Here is a 17,274-nt window from a genome sequence, read left to right on the forward strand (position 1 = left end):
CATAATTAACTATTCAGAAGTTATAAAATGAAATTCTCAACCTTTTTAGTAACAGGTATTAGGATGGTTTTGTTGTGCCACAGTTTCCTTAAATTGTCCTGCCTTGGCTTCCCTGAATTGTTCTGCCTCAGTTCCTCACGGTTCTGCTCAATCCTCCTGGTGGCAACACAACCCCCTCCCTCCTAATTATCATGAGCCAGATAAGGAGAAAGACCTTCTATTTTAGACATCAGGACCCTAGACTTTCTCTACTTACCAGAATATCCCCTGCCTCCCTCCAGTCTGTCATTGCTCTTCTTGATCCCAATTTATCAGAATATCTGGTGCCTCCCCTCACCCTGTCAGAACTGGATTGATAGTCCGTTCCTGCTCTCAGTGCTCTGACTCTGCCCTTATCTCAGTCTACCCAGTGCCTTAGAACCACATGCATATATACTTCATGGGAGGTATGGATTGGCTGCTGGATTTTTGGAGCCAATAGTCTCTTCAGCTCTGGAGGCAAAATGGATTTTGCTCTGCCTCCAGTTGTTGGAATCTTTACAAAGTGTTAAGCCATTAGTTGATAGAGTTGATAGAGACAATAATTATATAATTTAGCATGGTTGAACCATGCTAAATATGATTGATTTGATCTTAGAAGGAGTTATTTTGGGCCAGAACTTGAAACAAGGTACTAAGTACAACTGATAGAAATGAAGCTTGTGTTCACACCTTTAGAGAGCTCATAGAAGCTAGAAATATTTACATACTCATTGGAGTTCACATGTTTGAGAGATTTCATGGTTTAGAAAGAGATATCTGAATTCACACCTCCCATTGAAGCTCTTAGGGCCAGAGAGCATGCTGGGAGATATCCCACAATCCCACTCTCGGAGAAGTAGCATAAATACAGCTCCAGTGAGCCACTCGGGAGAGTTACTTGGGAACATTGACTGGGGTCGGAGAGGAGCATTCTGGGAGGAAGCCCACAAGCCCTATCTTCGAGGCAAAGAGATTCATTGCATTTTTCAACTTGGTGCTGGCTGGAGGCCGAAGAAAGCAGAGGCAGAAGCCAAGGACAAAGCTGCAAGATCTCTTGGAACCAACATCCAGTAAATCTCTCCCTTTCAAATAAAATATTGAAAACTCTTAAGCTCTATCTTGCCTCAGTTTCTCCAGCATTACAATTACTTTTGTGGACTAATCTTGGTCATTATAATTACACAGGATTCAGTTTCAATTTTTCTCTGTAATTTCTATTATAATAATTTTGTTATCTTTTTGATTCTGCTTACTTTGTATCAGTTCCTTTTAATCTTCCCATGTCTCCCTGTAATCTTATTCATTATTGCACAGTAACATTCTTTTGCATTTTACACCCAATGGGCATCTACTTTGATTCTATTTTTTTGCCTCTACAAGAAAATACTGCCATAAATGTTTTGGTTGCCATGTTGTTGAGGTTGGAAACGGACCCCAAAAGGTTGGGGTCACAGACCAGTGTCACAAAGTGTCTCAAATAATTTGCAGGCTTGAACCTACCTACAAGTCAAAGGGCAAAGTTTATTGTAATTGTAACCCAATGGAAGAGAAAAGGAAGGAAGGAGACACATTTAATCTAGTTTTTCATGTCATAGATATGCTAGTTTTATGGCCTAGGGCTAGAACCAAGGTCTCAAAAATTTGGTTATCACTGATCAACAGATTATCTATCTGATTGTTTGCAATGAACTGAGGAGTGGTTTCTTCACTATTGTCTCAGGAGTTTGATTTGTGGGACTATCCTGAGGCCAGAAGACTTTAAAATCAGATTATTAGAACAATAGTATTCTCAGGTTTGGAGGGGAGGGTCGTGTGTGTGTGTGTGTGTGTGTGTGTGTGTAGGGGGAAGGGGGGGAAGGGTCAGAGTCACAGATTTCAAAGCTAGAGGATTTTAAACTCACTAACAGATTGTTCAAATCGAAGCTCCCTAAGGTCAGGGGACCTGAAAATTCCTGCTAGATCTCCTTAGAAGCAAGCAATACCATATCAAATAGAGATTTATTTGATCAAAGGGTATGGACAATTTAATCTTATCATAAACTTCACTAATGGTATAATTGTGCAAGTCTTTCTGTGATTTCTACAATATTACTATTCCCACCTTTGATCATTTTTGCCAATTTGTTGGGTGAGAAGTAAAGCCTTGAATTTGTTTAATTTGCATTTTCTTATTAATCATTTCGAGTCTTGGTGCACTTTTCTGTTTTAGTTGTTTAAAATTGAATGCATTACTTTTTATTTAAAAAAAAAGACTATTTTTCTTGAGATTTTTTTGGGGGTGGAGGAATTTTTTTTTTTTTTTTGTGAAGACATGATTTTTATCTAAATGTTTTGTGTATGCTTTCTCAGTGTGGGGGTGGGAGGTGGGGAAGGAGGAATGGAAAGACTGGAACTCTGTTAAAACAAATGTAAAATATTGTTTTGCATGTAACTGAGTGACAAGAAAAAATTAAATAAAAAAATTGCATGCAGACTTTTGGGGCATCATGAATTTCACATTTATAGGAAATACAAATTTAAGAGAGGCCCCATGATACTAAAAAGGGACTGGGTTCAAATTCTGTCCCTGGTTCATATTATATGTGTGACCCAGGGTGAGTCATTTTGATGGAATATAGCCTTTAGGGGGAGACAGCAATAATTGTAAGGTCCCCTGATCTGAAACGGTAGGATGCTTCTGTTCGAACAATCTGATAGTGATTCTAAATCTTCTGGCTTTGGAATCTGTGACCCTGAGGCCTTCTGATCTAAGAATACTATTGTTCTGTCAATGATTGTAAAAGTCTGCTAGTCTAAGAATTTAATAATTTTTTTTCCCTTAAACTTTAGGGAAGATATATTAGTGATCTTGAGACACTCTAACCTTAGGATGCTGTTGTTCCAACAGTCTTGTCTGTCAATGGTTCTAACGTCTTCTGGCTTTAGGATAGTCCTAGCTATGCTAGTCAGTGATAACCAAATTCCTGAGACTGAAATGGACAAACAAGAGATAGACAGCTTAGACCAGATTATTTAATTTAAAGCATCATTTATTGGCTGGTCAGCGACTGACCCACTAGACAAGCTAGTAGAGATCAGCCCCGAACCTTTAGCAAAGTGTGTTTGCCATATTCTGGTACATCCTTGCTGTTACAAATTTCGGAAATCACTGACATAGTTTCTCATTTACAATGGGGAAATGTCCGTATGTGAGTGAGCATATAATGGAACATGTTTTGCAATGTTGTCCTGACTCTATTAGGTAGGCACACACTTCTCAGAAAGTCTGGGGCTTCAACCACTTCATGGAAAATTTAGGGTTTCATGAACTGGGGGATGGGTCCATTTCAAGACCACTCCTCAGTTCTACCTGTAGGATATAAAATTAGCATATGAAGAAGTGGATAAAGGTGTCTCCTTGCTCCAGGTTCCTTTCTTGATTTTAGCCCACTTCAATAGCATTATAATTACAATAAACTTTGCCCCTTGACTTGCATATGGGTTCAAGCCTACAAATTCTTTTGAGACATTTCACGTGATCCCTATCTTTTGGAGTCCCTTCTCAACCTCAACAATTTGACATTTAGATTTCTATAAACTTCTGAGCCTATAAGATACAGAGAAGGTTCTGACCTGCATAGATAGAAGATGTTTTCTTATCTGGATCAGTTTTAAGAGTTTGGGCAAATGAAGTAGGGGAAATGGCTAAGCTGCATTAGTAAAGAGAGACTTTATCCAGAATTTATTTCCCTATAATAGTCAAGCACATTTAGTTCCTGCCCCCTTTAACTCTAAGTCAGTTATTAATCCAGAACAGTGTTCTAAGAAAATACCCAGATATCAAGTACTTCACCACAATCCTGTTGTATGTAATAAGTGTATCGTGACTTGTGCTGGATACTCATTAGATCTCATGAAGGTACTGAACCACTCCAGACAACCCACCCAGCTCTGTCCTCAAAAGGGTTTTATTATATGGTACTTTAAGAATGTAGTGTTTACTTTAAGCAGCTTTAACACCTTTATTATATTTTGCTTGGGGTAATCTCACCTCCAGTATGTCTCCTGATGGGCAAAGAGTAGAGAAACATGAAAAGTATGTTCAGTGGTAGTAGTGGTTATAGGGAGTGTGAACAGGTGAATGTTGATTTGTGTCTGATAATGTGATGAGGAATAAAAGACAAAAAAATCAAATAGTCTTTGCCCTTAGGGAGCTTATATTCTATTAAGGGAGACAAGGTATGCATTTATAAATATATACATTATATTTAAATTTAAATACAAGGAGAGGGAGGTCAAGCAGTCTAGTCTGCCCAAGATTAAGTAGGTATCATGTGGCTAGCGTTCAGCTCCTCTCCCCCAACTCAAAATATAGAATTCTAACTGACTTAAAAATAACAAAAACCTACCAGTGAAAACATATTTTTTTGTAATTGTATTGTTCTAATTCTATTAAGGAGGGCAGTGAATAGCGTGCTGGACTTATAATTAGTTGGGAAGACCCTAGGTTCAGTGTCATCCCTGACAATTAATGTGTGTCCCCACTGGAAAATAAAATAACATCAGACTTTTTTTCTGCTTCTGAACAATGGAGATAATTATGCCCAGAGTTCATCTCTAGGCTGTTGGAACTTTGCAACAGATATTTATTCCAAATTTTGAAAACCTTAAAGTGCTATATAAAAGTTAGAATCATTATTCAAGTTTTTAAAAGCATTAATTGTAAAACCCAATAGTGATCTGATCCATCTTACTCTCCTTAGTCTGGATTGTACCTAACCTGTCTCAAACAAATGAGAATCTAATGCTATTTTTACAGCCCTCCTGAGAACTACCACCTACTTTGGTACTCATTCTAATGCTAAATAACTTTTATTATTAATTCAATTTGGCCAACACTTAATTCATAATCTACTTTTCTGCTCAGAGGGACTAGCTACGCTTTGAGATCTTTAAAATATCTACCCTAATAATAATAATAGTAATAATATCAGAGACACTAGGGTTTAATGATTTTGTAGCCTTTTGTTAGCAGTATGAATGGAAAGTGTCTGGTCAATCCTCTGTATTATTTAATAGACTTTGTATTCCTAAGGACTGTCTTTAGGCTCCTTTTAAGTTTTTCTTATTCTAAGATAGACTGATTCTTAGATTTGTGAGTTCATGTTTAATGCAAAGTGCTCTGTTGGTGAATAATCAGTATTACTTTATGCTAGCTTGGGCATATTAGAAGTTAGTTAATTGAATTTAGATAAAAAAGATTTCACTGTTTTTACATACACATAGGCAGTGAATATTGTGGGACCATTGACCTGGTCCCTGTTGGATGAATTGAAAGACCTTATTCTGCATTTAGCCACTTCATCATTGATATGACTTAATTAGCTTTTAATGGACTGGAATCAACTCTTCTTAACTGTAGAGTTGGTGCTGTTGCTATGCGGTAGAATAATCATTGAGCCTGAGCAGCTGCTTTTAGGAGCCTGGGAGAGAAGACATGAACTGCCAACATTGGGAGTATTGACCCCAGTTTTGAGAGAGATTTTTTTTTTTAAATCTTAAAAGATCAACTTTTATGAACTGCAATACATGGTATCCTGAAATAAGATTCTTTTTGCTGACTCATAAATTTATTGACAGTAGCAGATGCTATAATATTTCAATGGCTGCTAAAGGTCTGTCTTTGCCATTGCCATAAATGTTATATGGTTCTTTCACCTGATTGGTATTAATGTGCAGTAGGATAAGAAAGAAGTCCCTAGAAAGATAGGGACTCACTAATAAAGAAGGAATAATAAAGGAAATAATAGGAAAGGAATAATAAAGAAGGAATAAAATAAATCTGAAAGCTTCTCCTGCTGTGTAGAATTTGTGAGTGCAATAAGAGGGTCATTAGTAAATGAAATTTGTCTGTTTTTGGTTACAATGAGTATTTGAATAATTTGTCTTAGAATGATAGTTAAATCAGAATAATATATTTTCATTCTTGTCTTTCCCCTTAGCATTTTATTATTTACTTGTTTGGTTAATAATTTGAATATTGCATACTGAGGATGAATAAGCTTATGTGTTAGAATAATATTTAAAATGAATTTTTTTCTAATGGAATCAGCCACACAGTTTTAAGAACTACTTTTGTTGATTATGTTCTGAGTTAGCATTATCTTCATTTTAGGGTTAAAAAAAAGGTAACTTAGAAGTTTGCCAAGAATACATTCCAGCTTCTTTTAGAGGTACATCTCCACAAAGAGAGTAACTGTTTTTAATTTTATATATTTCTCATTTACATTTGTAAATATCATTTTTTTTTGTCATTTTTCTATCCCTTTAGAATAAAGGGATGCTATTGTGTCATCCCATTGATACATTGTAACCCATTCTTGATGCTTTTTGTCATTTCAAAAGTAAAGATATTAATTTGTTTGCCTAGCATCACTCAGATTTTCTTGCTTTTTTTTTTTTTTTTTTTTTTTTTTTGCTTTACCTTATTTGGGCTATTCTTCCACCCTCTTCAGATTAATAAATTTTAGTAGCATCTTCACAAAGATTGAAAACTCAATCTATAGGCTTGGCAAAATGACTGCTTTGGAAAGGATTCCTAATATTGAGGCTTCTTTTCCTTGATAATACTAAGCATTCAATTCTCTTTTCCCCATCCCTACAATAGATCTTGAACTTGCCTAATATAAAACCTTGTGAAAACCAAATCATCCATTGTGCCCCATATCCTTTAAAGAAACTTGAGAAAAATTCCATCTCACTTATATGTAGACTGCACTAAACATGTCTTGCTTCTTAAGAAAACATTAGAATACAATATGAGCAACAATGGCCTGATTTAATTTATTTCCATATCCACAGTGATTGGCCTAGCACAGTGAATTAATAGATGAATCTAGCTAATCTTATATAAAGTGGAATTGTGTGGCCTAAGAGTCAGAGAACCTCAATTAAAATCCTGGCTCCAAGACTTATTACCTATATGACCTTTAGGGTCTTTGTAAAAATAAGGGAGTTGGACTAAACGCCCTTAAAAGTTTCTTTAAGCGCAAGATCTGTGGTCCTAGAAACAGATTGTTTATCAATCTACATTTTTTTTCCCTCTTCTGGTACTAGCTCCACCCATTCCGTCATTCTCTTTCTCTATCTTTTTGTCTGTCTCTTTTTCTTTTACCTTAACTCATATGACAGAAGCTGGAAAGCTTTGGAACATCATCATATAAGCATTAATTTCAGTAATTAATACAGAAGGATTTATTTTTGATACAGATGGATTGGTGCTAGTGTCCAATAAGCAAGATTATACACCAAACTTTGACTTAGTGCCTGGCAGCTCCATGAAACTAATGCATGTCTTCTTTTTCTCCTCCCTTTATTAGGTCAGAGCTTGGGGTATGGCTTTGTGAACTACATTGACCCTAAGGATGCAGAAAAAGCCATCAACACGCTGAATGGATTGAGACTTCAAACCAAAACAATAAAAGTATGTTTGTGTGTTTTTTTTTTTTCTTTTGATTTTTATAGCTTCTTGGAGCTTTTATAGGTTGTTGTTGGGTTTGTTTGTTTGTTTGTTTGTTTTTTTAATACTTAAAAATAAATCAAAACAACCTGATGGGTGTTCAGAGGTTAGGAGAGGTAGGGGTATATATTTAAAGTTGTTTATAATTGATCTGATCTCTCTAACAGAGGCATGGCTGTTAAGGTCGCTCTCTCGAAAGTGCCATAATAAACTGTTTTGAAATGGGAATGATAAACTAAATTCATAAATGCTACTTTGACCTTTATTTAATGAGTGGTAATAGAGATTTGCTTAAAGTATATACTCTAGAGAACCAAAAGTATAGCTCTTTTCCTATAGATACTTATTTGTTTGATAACTTAAAAAAACAAAACCTTTTTTCACTTTTGCAAGGTTAATTCAACTTGAGATAAGTGAATTTTGAGGTTCCCCCCCTTTTGATGGTAACTTTGGGCCAACTTGTGAGCTAGATCAGCTTATTCTTAGTGATGCAGTCAGGCAACCAAAATGATGTGGTTAGTGGCAGTGTAGAGTTGAGAGTGAGAATCCCCGTCTGGTTGGCACAAGTTTAATATGAAAGAATTCATGAACCCTAATTAGACTGGCAAAGAGGAAGTTTATTTTACTGGCACTGCAGAAATCAGCTTTTTGCTAGGAGACCAACTTCCTCAGTGGCAAGGTCCTGGCAGAGAGATAAAGTTCCTAGCAGAGAAATCCTGGCAGAGAGAGAAACAGAGATGTTAACACTGAGAAGAGGATGTCTCTTCACAGCGGACAGGGGTCCTTGTAAGGCAGCTGTGCGATTTCGGACCTCTGCATATTATGAGTTAAAAATTGCCTTTTTTATAAGAGATCAATTGAATGAGATTACTGCTCCCAGGCCTAGAGTTCCAGTAGAATAAAACCACTTCAGTTCAAGCTAAGTAGGAATGGTCCTGGACTAATTACTAATTTTCAACTCAATAGAGGGTGCAGCTAGTCTCACCAAGATAACAGAATGAAACCACTTTATCTTGATTCCCTGAGACAGGCCTCTTCCCCCCCCCCCCCCCCCCCCCCCCCAATGTCAGAGGACAGTTTTAGGATTTGTTAAAACACTTATTCTTGGAATGGTTATTCCTAGACTATCCTGTTTGTATGGAATAATGAGAAGCTGAATATCAGCCCATCCATTTTCTGTTGTCTAGAATTTCAACTTCTGAGGACACAACCTTTGTGATCTTGATGGATATATCTTTAGATAGGTTTGGGTTCAGAATATCTAAATGAATTCCACCTGACTCCCACTTGATCTTGCATTTATCTCCCCAAACTCTTCCCTGGTACCTCCCCTTACTCCCTAGATCCAGTCCCTGCTGTCCTGAGACTTTAAAAGTTGTGCCCCCCAAAATTAAGGTGCTCATTCAAGGTGCTCATACCTTTTTTGTTGTTTTTGCTTGAGCCTGTGAAGCTTTATGTAAAATAAAATAGCAAATCTTTGTAAGTATGTCGATGACAATTTTTTTGTGCCACAAATTAAATCTATTATACTATTTTTGTATAATATTCTTTTACAACTGTCACTCTTCCAAATCTCTTTCCATTTACTTCTGATGCCTATTTTACTAACTTGTGGTTTTTCTTTTTTAGCTTTGTGATGCTTTAGATAGGTTCCACAGTTTCACAGAGTTTGTAAGTTAACTCTATTGTGTAATGTTAAGAAACGGCTCTAATTTCTAGGTAACAGAAGTTTTCTCTTTAAATTGAGAACTTTTTCTTACTGGAATTAATAAATTAGTCCACATCCAAGGAATTTGTAAGTAGAAAGGGGAATTGAAATGCAAAAGAATCGATGTGATTGATGAGAACAATTCCTAGTCAAATGGTGTGTGGGGGGTTTAGCAAATGATGAGATTGATGTGTAGTCTTCAAGTATTGGGTTTTTGTTCATGTGAAGAATTCACAGTGGCTATTTTCTTTGGCAAATGGTAGGTTTATTTAGGAGAAGAGGTTATAGACAAAATGAAGTGATCCAATAGACATCAAGATGGGTGAATATGGCAATTAATAATGGAAAAGACAGATTTCCCTGTGGAACTAAAAATTAACCAGAAAAAAATGAATATCCCATGAGGTTGGAGTATGCCTTTAGCTGGTAAGCCAAATCCATAGAAGAATTTAGCACCCTAAAAGAGTTAGTTATATAAAAGAGAAAGAACACCATAAGGTATGGTGGAAAAATGAGAGGAGAGATATCATGTATCGTGTAGCATGGGGGAGAGGGAAGGGGAAAGACATCATGAAGGCATAGTGCTGTGGAGGGCTATAACCTCAAAAGGTATTTAGGAAAGATGACATGAGCCATAGACAGATTCATAGGGATTTGACATAACTCTTTCTGACTTAATGTAGCAAGGTGGAACTACTACGTCCACTGAGGGTAAACTGATCCCCATCAATGCTCTGCCCTGCTTGCCTCAGGGAGTAATTTTATCAGTACTTCAGGCTCTCTCTGTCAGTTATTCAGGACTTCCTTTTTGGCCAAGTTCTCCCCCTCTTTCCCCTCACCCCAGCCCCGGAAGTTATGCATGGTCTTAATAGGTATTTCTAATGAGTTTCTTGTTTTTGTTCAGGTTTTTTTTGTTCAGCACTCCAAGGACTGTTAAATTATTTCTTGCCCTATACATTATTTTCTCATTTTTTATCCTTAATATTGCCTAATAATGATATTAATTTTTTTTTAATCATCCAACTGATCTAGGATATACTGTTACTGACCTAAAAAAGGAATGGCTTGTTAAAACTTGCAAACAAATATCCATGGCCTCAAAGCCTTCAAGAATTCTGGTGGGGTTTGCTTTATATCTTAGAAAGAAAGTACCTCATGGAAAGATTCAGCCTTCAACTGAAAATTGACCACTTTGGTAGAGAAAAGAAATGTATATTGTACCAGGGAATTTATCCATAATTATTTTGACTTAAAAAAAATTAAGAAACATATTACATGTTTGACGCTTTACACTTTTAAGTTTGGCTAGCTTCTTTTACTCATATTCATGTGTGTATTCTGTGATATTATATAAAAGTTCAGCATGTATAATAGCACATCTCTTACTAGGCACCCACCCAGTCATAGAGATACATGTACACACATTCATGTACAAACACAACCCTTTGCTGAAAGGCATAATGTTTCTATATATATGGCTTCTCTTCTTTCTTTGGTTCCATCAATGCTTTCTGAAAACTTCTGTTATTGTAGTTTGCTCCCTGCACTCTTGAATAAATGAGTGGAATGAAGTAGATAAAAATGGAGTATACCCCCTTTATCCTGTATCATTTCCAAGAAAATCATCTTGTTTGGTTAACTTTTCCAGATGGTGTGACTTACTCTATAGATAATCTAATTGCAAAGTTAGTGGGGGAGTGGGGGAGGAAGAACAAATAAAGAAGTGTTGAAGGAGTACTCCAAATAAAGAGTTCAGAGGGCACCCTTGTGGGGGGGGGGAGGGGGGAAAACTATAATTAACAGAGAGAAGCTATTGCTCTGAGGTACTTTTCAGGGACTATGACTGTAAGTTTTATTCCCAGTTCGACTCAAGTGGAAATCAGGTAGAAAAAAGGATTAGGATAAAGGACAGTAATGACTAGTGCCTTTTACATTCTGACATGTTACTACTGATGAGGTGTGAGAATTGAGAGAAAGAGACCCCTCCCCAACAGCAATGGGATCCCCTTAGCCGGTAGCAGGCTTTGCAAAAGAATTCACAAATTCCAGTGAATATAGGTATGAGGTTTGTGGCAGAGAATGGGTTTTATTTGCACTAAGAAATCAGCTTGCTGGGAAGACAAGACTTCTTAGTGAACAAGGAATATAGCAAAGGTGGGTTACACTGAGAAGAAAATATCTTTAGCAGTGGGCATAATCCTGTTAGGACCTCTGTGAAGATAGGTTTGACCAACCCTTGATTATATTGGGTATACCTTGGCCTGGGGGCTGGGGAACAGTTTGAGCCACTCACTAGAAGATAATTGACTATGAGATCTCCAATTGAATGAGATCACTTAACTGGGCGTTTGAGCCACTGGGAGTCATTCTAGGGACCAAGATTCAGTTCAATAGAGGGTAGAGATTATTTCCCTGGCCAATTGAATGAGATTACTTATCTGATGTTTTCCTTGTGAACAGAAGAGTGTTTTCCTCTCCCAGGAGAAAGCTTGAGACCCTGAATCACCCTTCTCTCACAATTAAAAGGGAACACAGTTTCAGGGCCTCCCCAAAAGGATAAAGGGGATACAATTTACATCATTACTTCCTTTTTAATTTTCTGAGACAAAGAAGGAAGTAACCACAAGCTGCTTTTGCTCTCTCTACCATCCATTCAATTCTTGCAAAAATATCAGATTAACAGCTGTTACCTCAATTTGGGCCAAATTTCTTTGGGAGGAAAAGCACAACCACTTTCCAATTCTGTATGATATTTTATTTTATTTTTTTTTCAAATTGTTTGTTTCAGTTAGAGATAACTTATGTGTTTTCCCCTCCTTTAAAATTATATATTGAAATAGATTTTCTTCATTCAATGCCCAGACTTTTTCTCCATTCTAAGTACTTTTTGGAAGCTATATTGTCTTTCCTTCCATAATTATTTTCTTCCCTCTAATCCATCTGATTTATTGTGATTAGACTACTCTTCCTAAAACATCACTTTCATTATGCTCCTTGTCTGATCAAAAATCTATAATATTTCCATAGTGCTTACCATATTGTCCAAGCTTTTAGCTTCATATACTTCTTCCTTTACCATTCTTTATTTCCCTTTCTACCCTAATATCTCTTTATTGTATAATCAATCTAATTTTCTAATAGTCTTAAAATGCTAGCATTTTACTGCAATTAAAACTGTCTCTTCACAGTCTTCTGGCCATACCACATTAATTCTTGCCTCTGTGATCATGCTGTGCTTGCTGTCTAGAATGCCCTTCCCATTCTTCTTCATTAATCTGATTTTTTTTTCCATACTGAGGGGGCCAGCTCAAGTCTCATTTCTTCCTTTAAGCCTTTCTCTATCACTTCAGCTTGTCTTTGTGTCTTTCTAAAATCTGATAGTATTTTTAGTTTGTGCCATGCAGTTTAATGAATAATTAATTACATAATGTTTGGTTCTCTTAACTATTATTAACCTGATACAGTCTATGTCCTATTGGATTATAAACTTAGCAAAGTTAAGACTATATCTTTTCTGTTTTTTTAGCATAGTATTCTGGGCACAGATTAACCTGCTTATTGTCAATACAGGAAAAATGTATTTATCTGACATTCTATCACCTGTAACTTCCTTGACTAGAGTTTATATATATTTACATATGGTATTTTGATTTATGTTCATCATGATGATCTGATTGATTTTAAAATTTGGAAAAGCTTTCTACATCATTAGACACATGTACTATATTGAAAGCAGTTTGTGCTGATCTATTTTACTTTATTTCTAGTTTTGACAATTTGTAATCCATATATATATAATAGCTTTTCATTAAGATATTTGGTTTACCAATATGTTCTATTTTCCTTAGAAAATAGAATTTACAGGAATATTATAATGATCTGTAAATTTCAAAAGGGGCTTTACAACCTAATATACAAAATATGTTACTCTGTGATAAGTTACAGAGCAGATGATAATTAGTGCAGGTAGAGTACAGAATTTATCAGAAGTGAAATTCCTATGCCTATGAAATCTCAACCACAAGTCTGTTCTCATGCCTATAAGCCTTCTTCCCTTTAAAAAAAAAAGTGTCTTAGAAATCAGAGAGTATTTGAAATTTTGTTGCTGTTTAGATTTTATCAAATAAATATATTTGATGGTTTAATTGTGAATCTGCCCTCTTGATCTTACAAATGATGAAAACCCAGGCAAGTTTTGTCTGTGCTATAGATGCATAGATAATAAATAGCTATTTAGCAAGCACTAAGTATGTTATAATCAAAATATAGTCTCTTGCGGGTATCAGGTAGAAAGTTAAAAAACGTGGAGATCTAAGATAATTTTCTTTATTTTTTAAAACAGATTCCTAAAGGTCACTGTTTCTTGATCCTTCTGAACATTCCCCACCCCCACCCCCCAATGATTGAGCCTGGCAGTTAGAGATGTGGGTTTGCATGTATAAGGCATGTTTATTTCTATTTTCCCTTATAGTTTTATATTCAAAATTGTACATCTGATTTAGGATAGAGATATATGTTAGAGAAAATGGACACATGGAACCTATTTTATATTTGAGAGAGCGTAGTATTATTTTAAAAATATTTTCTATTTTGGGGATAGTTTAACTAGACCATATTTATGTCTGAGATATTTCATGTGGAAGCCTCTAATAATTTGGGAATGTTTGCATGTTGTGAATCAGTCTTGTCCCATGAACCTGCCTTTCCTTTAACCTCTCCTCTCAGACATTCAGGTTCATAATTATAGTTAACTCTTCTTTGTCAATATCCAGTCATATGCTTTGTATCTCTGAAGTCAGCCTCTTGTCAGACCTATGCTAGTGGAGGCCCTTATCACCTCTTGCTTAAGCTAATATAAAAGTTTCCTAACTGGTCTTTGTACTTCAGAACCTCCCCTCTGTGATCTGTCTTTTATATAAATCTCAAAATTCTTTTCCTAAGGAACAGGCCTAACCATTCCATTTTCTGCTCATAAACCATACAGAGAAATAACCTGTCATTAAATTTCATCACAACCTGGTTCTTACCTAAGTTTCCAGTTTATTTTATTCCAGTTTATTTATATCCAGTTTATTCAAGCCCCTGGATTGAAGGTGAAGGCAGCCATTTTTTGTCTCAACTCTTTCCTAAGTCTTTAACTACTGAATATGTGTTGCCACAGACATACTGAGATCTGGGAAAGGCCTTAGCTTAAAAAGAGCAGTTTTCCACTGCATCCCGGGCTAGTTGTGCTGTTTTAGGACTCTGGAGGAGAGAATGAGTCAGATGACTTTGCACAGCCCTGCCTTTCTTAAATCCAGTTCATTTACAAGTGAAGACATCATCTTCCCGATGTTATTGGTCCTCTTTGAAAACGAAGACCAAGCAATAATAATAATATTCCTTTCATAAACTTTCTTTTAAAAGCTAAATGAGTTCTACTAGGTAATCAGTCATTTTCTGAACTTGGCATTTGATTCTCCTCTGGGCATTATACAAGATGTCAAGGATCTACGATTCTAATGGGAGAAACAAAAGGCATGGAGGAGTTGTAATAAGGAAAGGGGATTTAAGTCTTAGGCAATGTGAGTGGAGTTGTAAATAGCAATTCTTTTGCCCCTTCCAGAAATGAAGGTGGTGGCATAAGGAAGTTTACAAGAAAATTGCTGTAGAGCAGGGATTAAAGTGAAGCAGAATTGTGGCTTTCTTGAAATAGTAATCAGGAAGAGGCCATCTCTAGTCAGCCCTGGAGAGAAGTTTCTCCAGGTTGCAGGAGATTTAGAATTGTCCAGAAGGAGGCATTTCTGGAGTAGCTTTTAAACAATTCTGGATTTTCTGGAGCTTTCAAAGAATTTTCTTTCTTCATTCCTCTTTATTAATTTAATAAGTTAATGAACAAAACCTGTCAGCCTTAAAGAAATTACCTGTTTTGGCAAACTGGCTTTTTAAGTTACAGTTATTTAGAAATTGGTTTGTCTGTGGAAGATGCTTTACTATATTTTGAAAATTGGGTTTATTTGTGAGGGATGTCATAATTAATAATACTCTCAGAATATATCCTTGATGATAATCATCTGGTGTTAGAATTAATACAGTAAAGTCTTCCTAATTTGGAATGTTTTTAATAACTAAGATTTAGCTTTAATATTTTTGCCACTTTTTAATTTTTCTAGGCAAATACTTTAAATATCCAGGTTGGTTTATAAGTTCCTTATGTATGTATCCACATCTGTTTCTTTAGTGGTGGCAAAATTTCATTCTGGATACTCCTTAGATTGCTTTTCCCCATAGCAGTTTAATCTACAGCATCTTCTTTGTCCTTTCTTTGAACTCACTGAATCCTGCTTTTCCAAAATCTAGGCTGCATGTGAGACTATGTCAAGCATTCCTCTCTGCTATCCCAGGCTCCAAAAAGGAATATTCACTTCTTAGAAAAGACCACAGATTTCTCTTTTTGCTGATAGTTTAGAGAATATTTGTTTCTTTTTTGATACCTTTCATTTTAAAGAATGAAATAATAAATTAAGCCAATCAAGATTCACCTGTTCTTAGCTATCTGGTACCTTGAATTCTTTCATTACTGTAATTGTAATGCCAGAGAAATTGAGGCAAGATAGAAATTAGAAAGTATTTAATAATTTATTTAAAAGGGAGATATTTATTGGGATCAAATGGATCCATGTTTAGTCCCAGGGTTAAATGAGACTATCATATCCAAAAATCCAGCAAACAATGTGAGTTCTCAAAGCCAGATATACACTTGGCTCAGACACAGAGGGGTAGACTGAGGCAGGGGCGGAGTCAGGGTGTTGAGAGCAAGAACAGGACTCTGACAGGGTGGGGTGAGCCATTGGAGAGGGGATGACATAATGGGGGGAGGCACCTAGAGAGGGGAGAGGCATATCTGATATTCTGGTAGCTTGGGATGGCAAGAGGCATTCTGATGATCTTTTATCCTTATCAAATATTCTGATTAAGAGGGAGGGGTGGTTTTGCAGGATTGAGCAGAACAATTATAAACTGAGGCAGAACAATTAGGGAAACTAAGAACCGTGGCATAACACAATATCATGCTTCTGTCCCAAGTTTGTGATTATTCTTGAACCAGCCATTTCTCTTAAAGATTCTCTCCCTGTATTTGTCTGTGTGTGTGCTGTCTTTCTGTGTCTCTGCCTCTTGCCTTGTTTGTCAATATCTCCTGCCTCATTTTCTCTCTAGTCTTCTCCTCCAAAAATGATTCCCATCTCCAACAAAGTGGGCCTGTGTCATAAAGAGCTTTTAAGTAGTATATGTATGTTGCTCTTTTAATTAAAAGAAATAGATGTTTCCACTTCTTTTAACTGAGAATCTCCAGCCTTGGAGGAAACAAGATCTTAGTTCTAATAGCTCTCCTTTTCCTGCTCCTTTATCTCTTGTACCTCACTTCCTCAGGGCTGAGCTGTTCCTGCTTATTTTCATCATAATTAGATCATCTGATAAATTCATTGTAATATAGCTGAATGATTATGTAGCTGAATAGCTGGAGTCAAAAAGGGTCTCACTTCAAATCACAGCTTGTGCCTTGGTATTGGTGTGACTTTGGGCAAGGCCCAGCCTCTTCTCTAAGATGAGGAGGGTTGTCTTGGAGGATCTAAGGCCGCTTCCACCTCTGTTCTTTGAGAGGAAGTCTATTTTGTTGTACTAATGAACTAATTGGGAAATTAACATTCTAATTGGAGTTTCCCTGGGCTCTTCTAGTTCTAATTCATTCTAACAGGCCTTCTGAAGGCAGTAAATAGTTATTGGTCTTTCTACATCTTTTGTAAATTAAATTTCAAATGTAGAAAACTGCAGGTGTAAAATCTCTCTGGAGTCATTTGGAGGGGGGAAAAACACAATGTAGTACAATTTCCTCCAGAACTTATATTCTAAGAATATTACAAGAAAAACTCTTTTCCCTTGAAGGCTTTTTAACTCTTGACTGTAGGACGGACAGAGGGATACACACACACACACGCCAGAATCTAAGAAGATACAAAAATTTGTTGAAAAAGTTATAAATTCAAATTTGAGGGTGCAATAAATTTGC

The 17,274-nt window shown here is 36.2% G+C and overlaps 1 protein-coding gene across 8 annotated transcripts in view; it reads left to right on the forward strand.

Moving 5' to 3' along the window:
• ELAVL2 (ELAV like RNA binding protein 2) overlaps positions 1 to 17,274 on the forward strand; it is a 92,441-nt gene that overhangs the window by 47,996 nt on the left and 27,171 nt on the right. For all 8 annotated transcript variants that reach the window (XM_012542707.2, XM_023497356.2, XM_003761398.2 and 5 more), the window contains one exon: positions 7,380 to 7,483. In XM_012542707.2, coding sequence (XP_012398161.1) covers positions 7,380 to 7,483 — 104 coding nt within the window. The remainder of the gene's footprint in view (positions 1 to 7,379; positions 7,484 to 17,274) is intronic.

This window comes from Sarcophilus harrisii, chromosome 1 (genome assembly GCF_902635505.1).
Source record: "Sarcophilus harrisii chromosome 1, mSarHar1.11, whole genome shotgun sequence".
Lineage (NCBI taxonomy): Eukaryota > Metazoa > Chordata > Mammalia > Dasyuromorphia > Dasyuridae > Sarcophilus > Sarcophilus harrisii.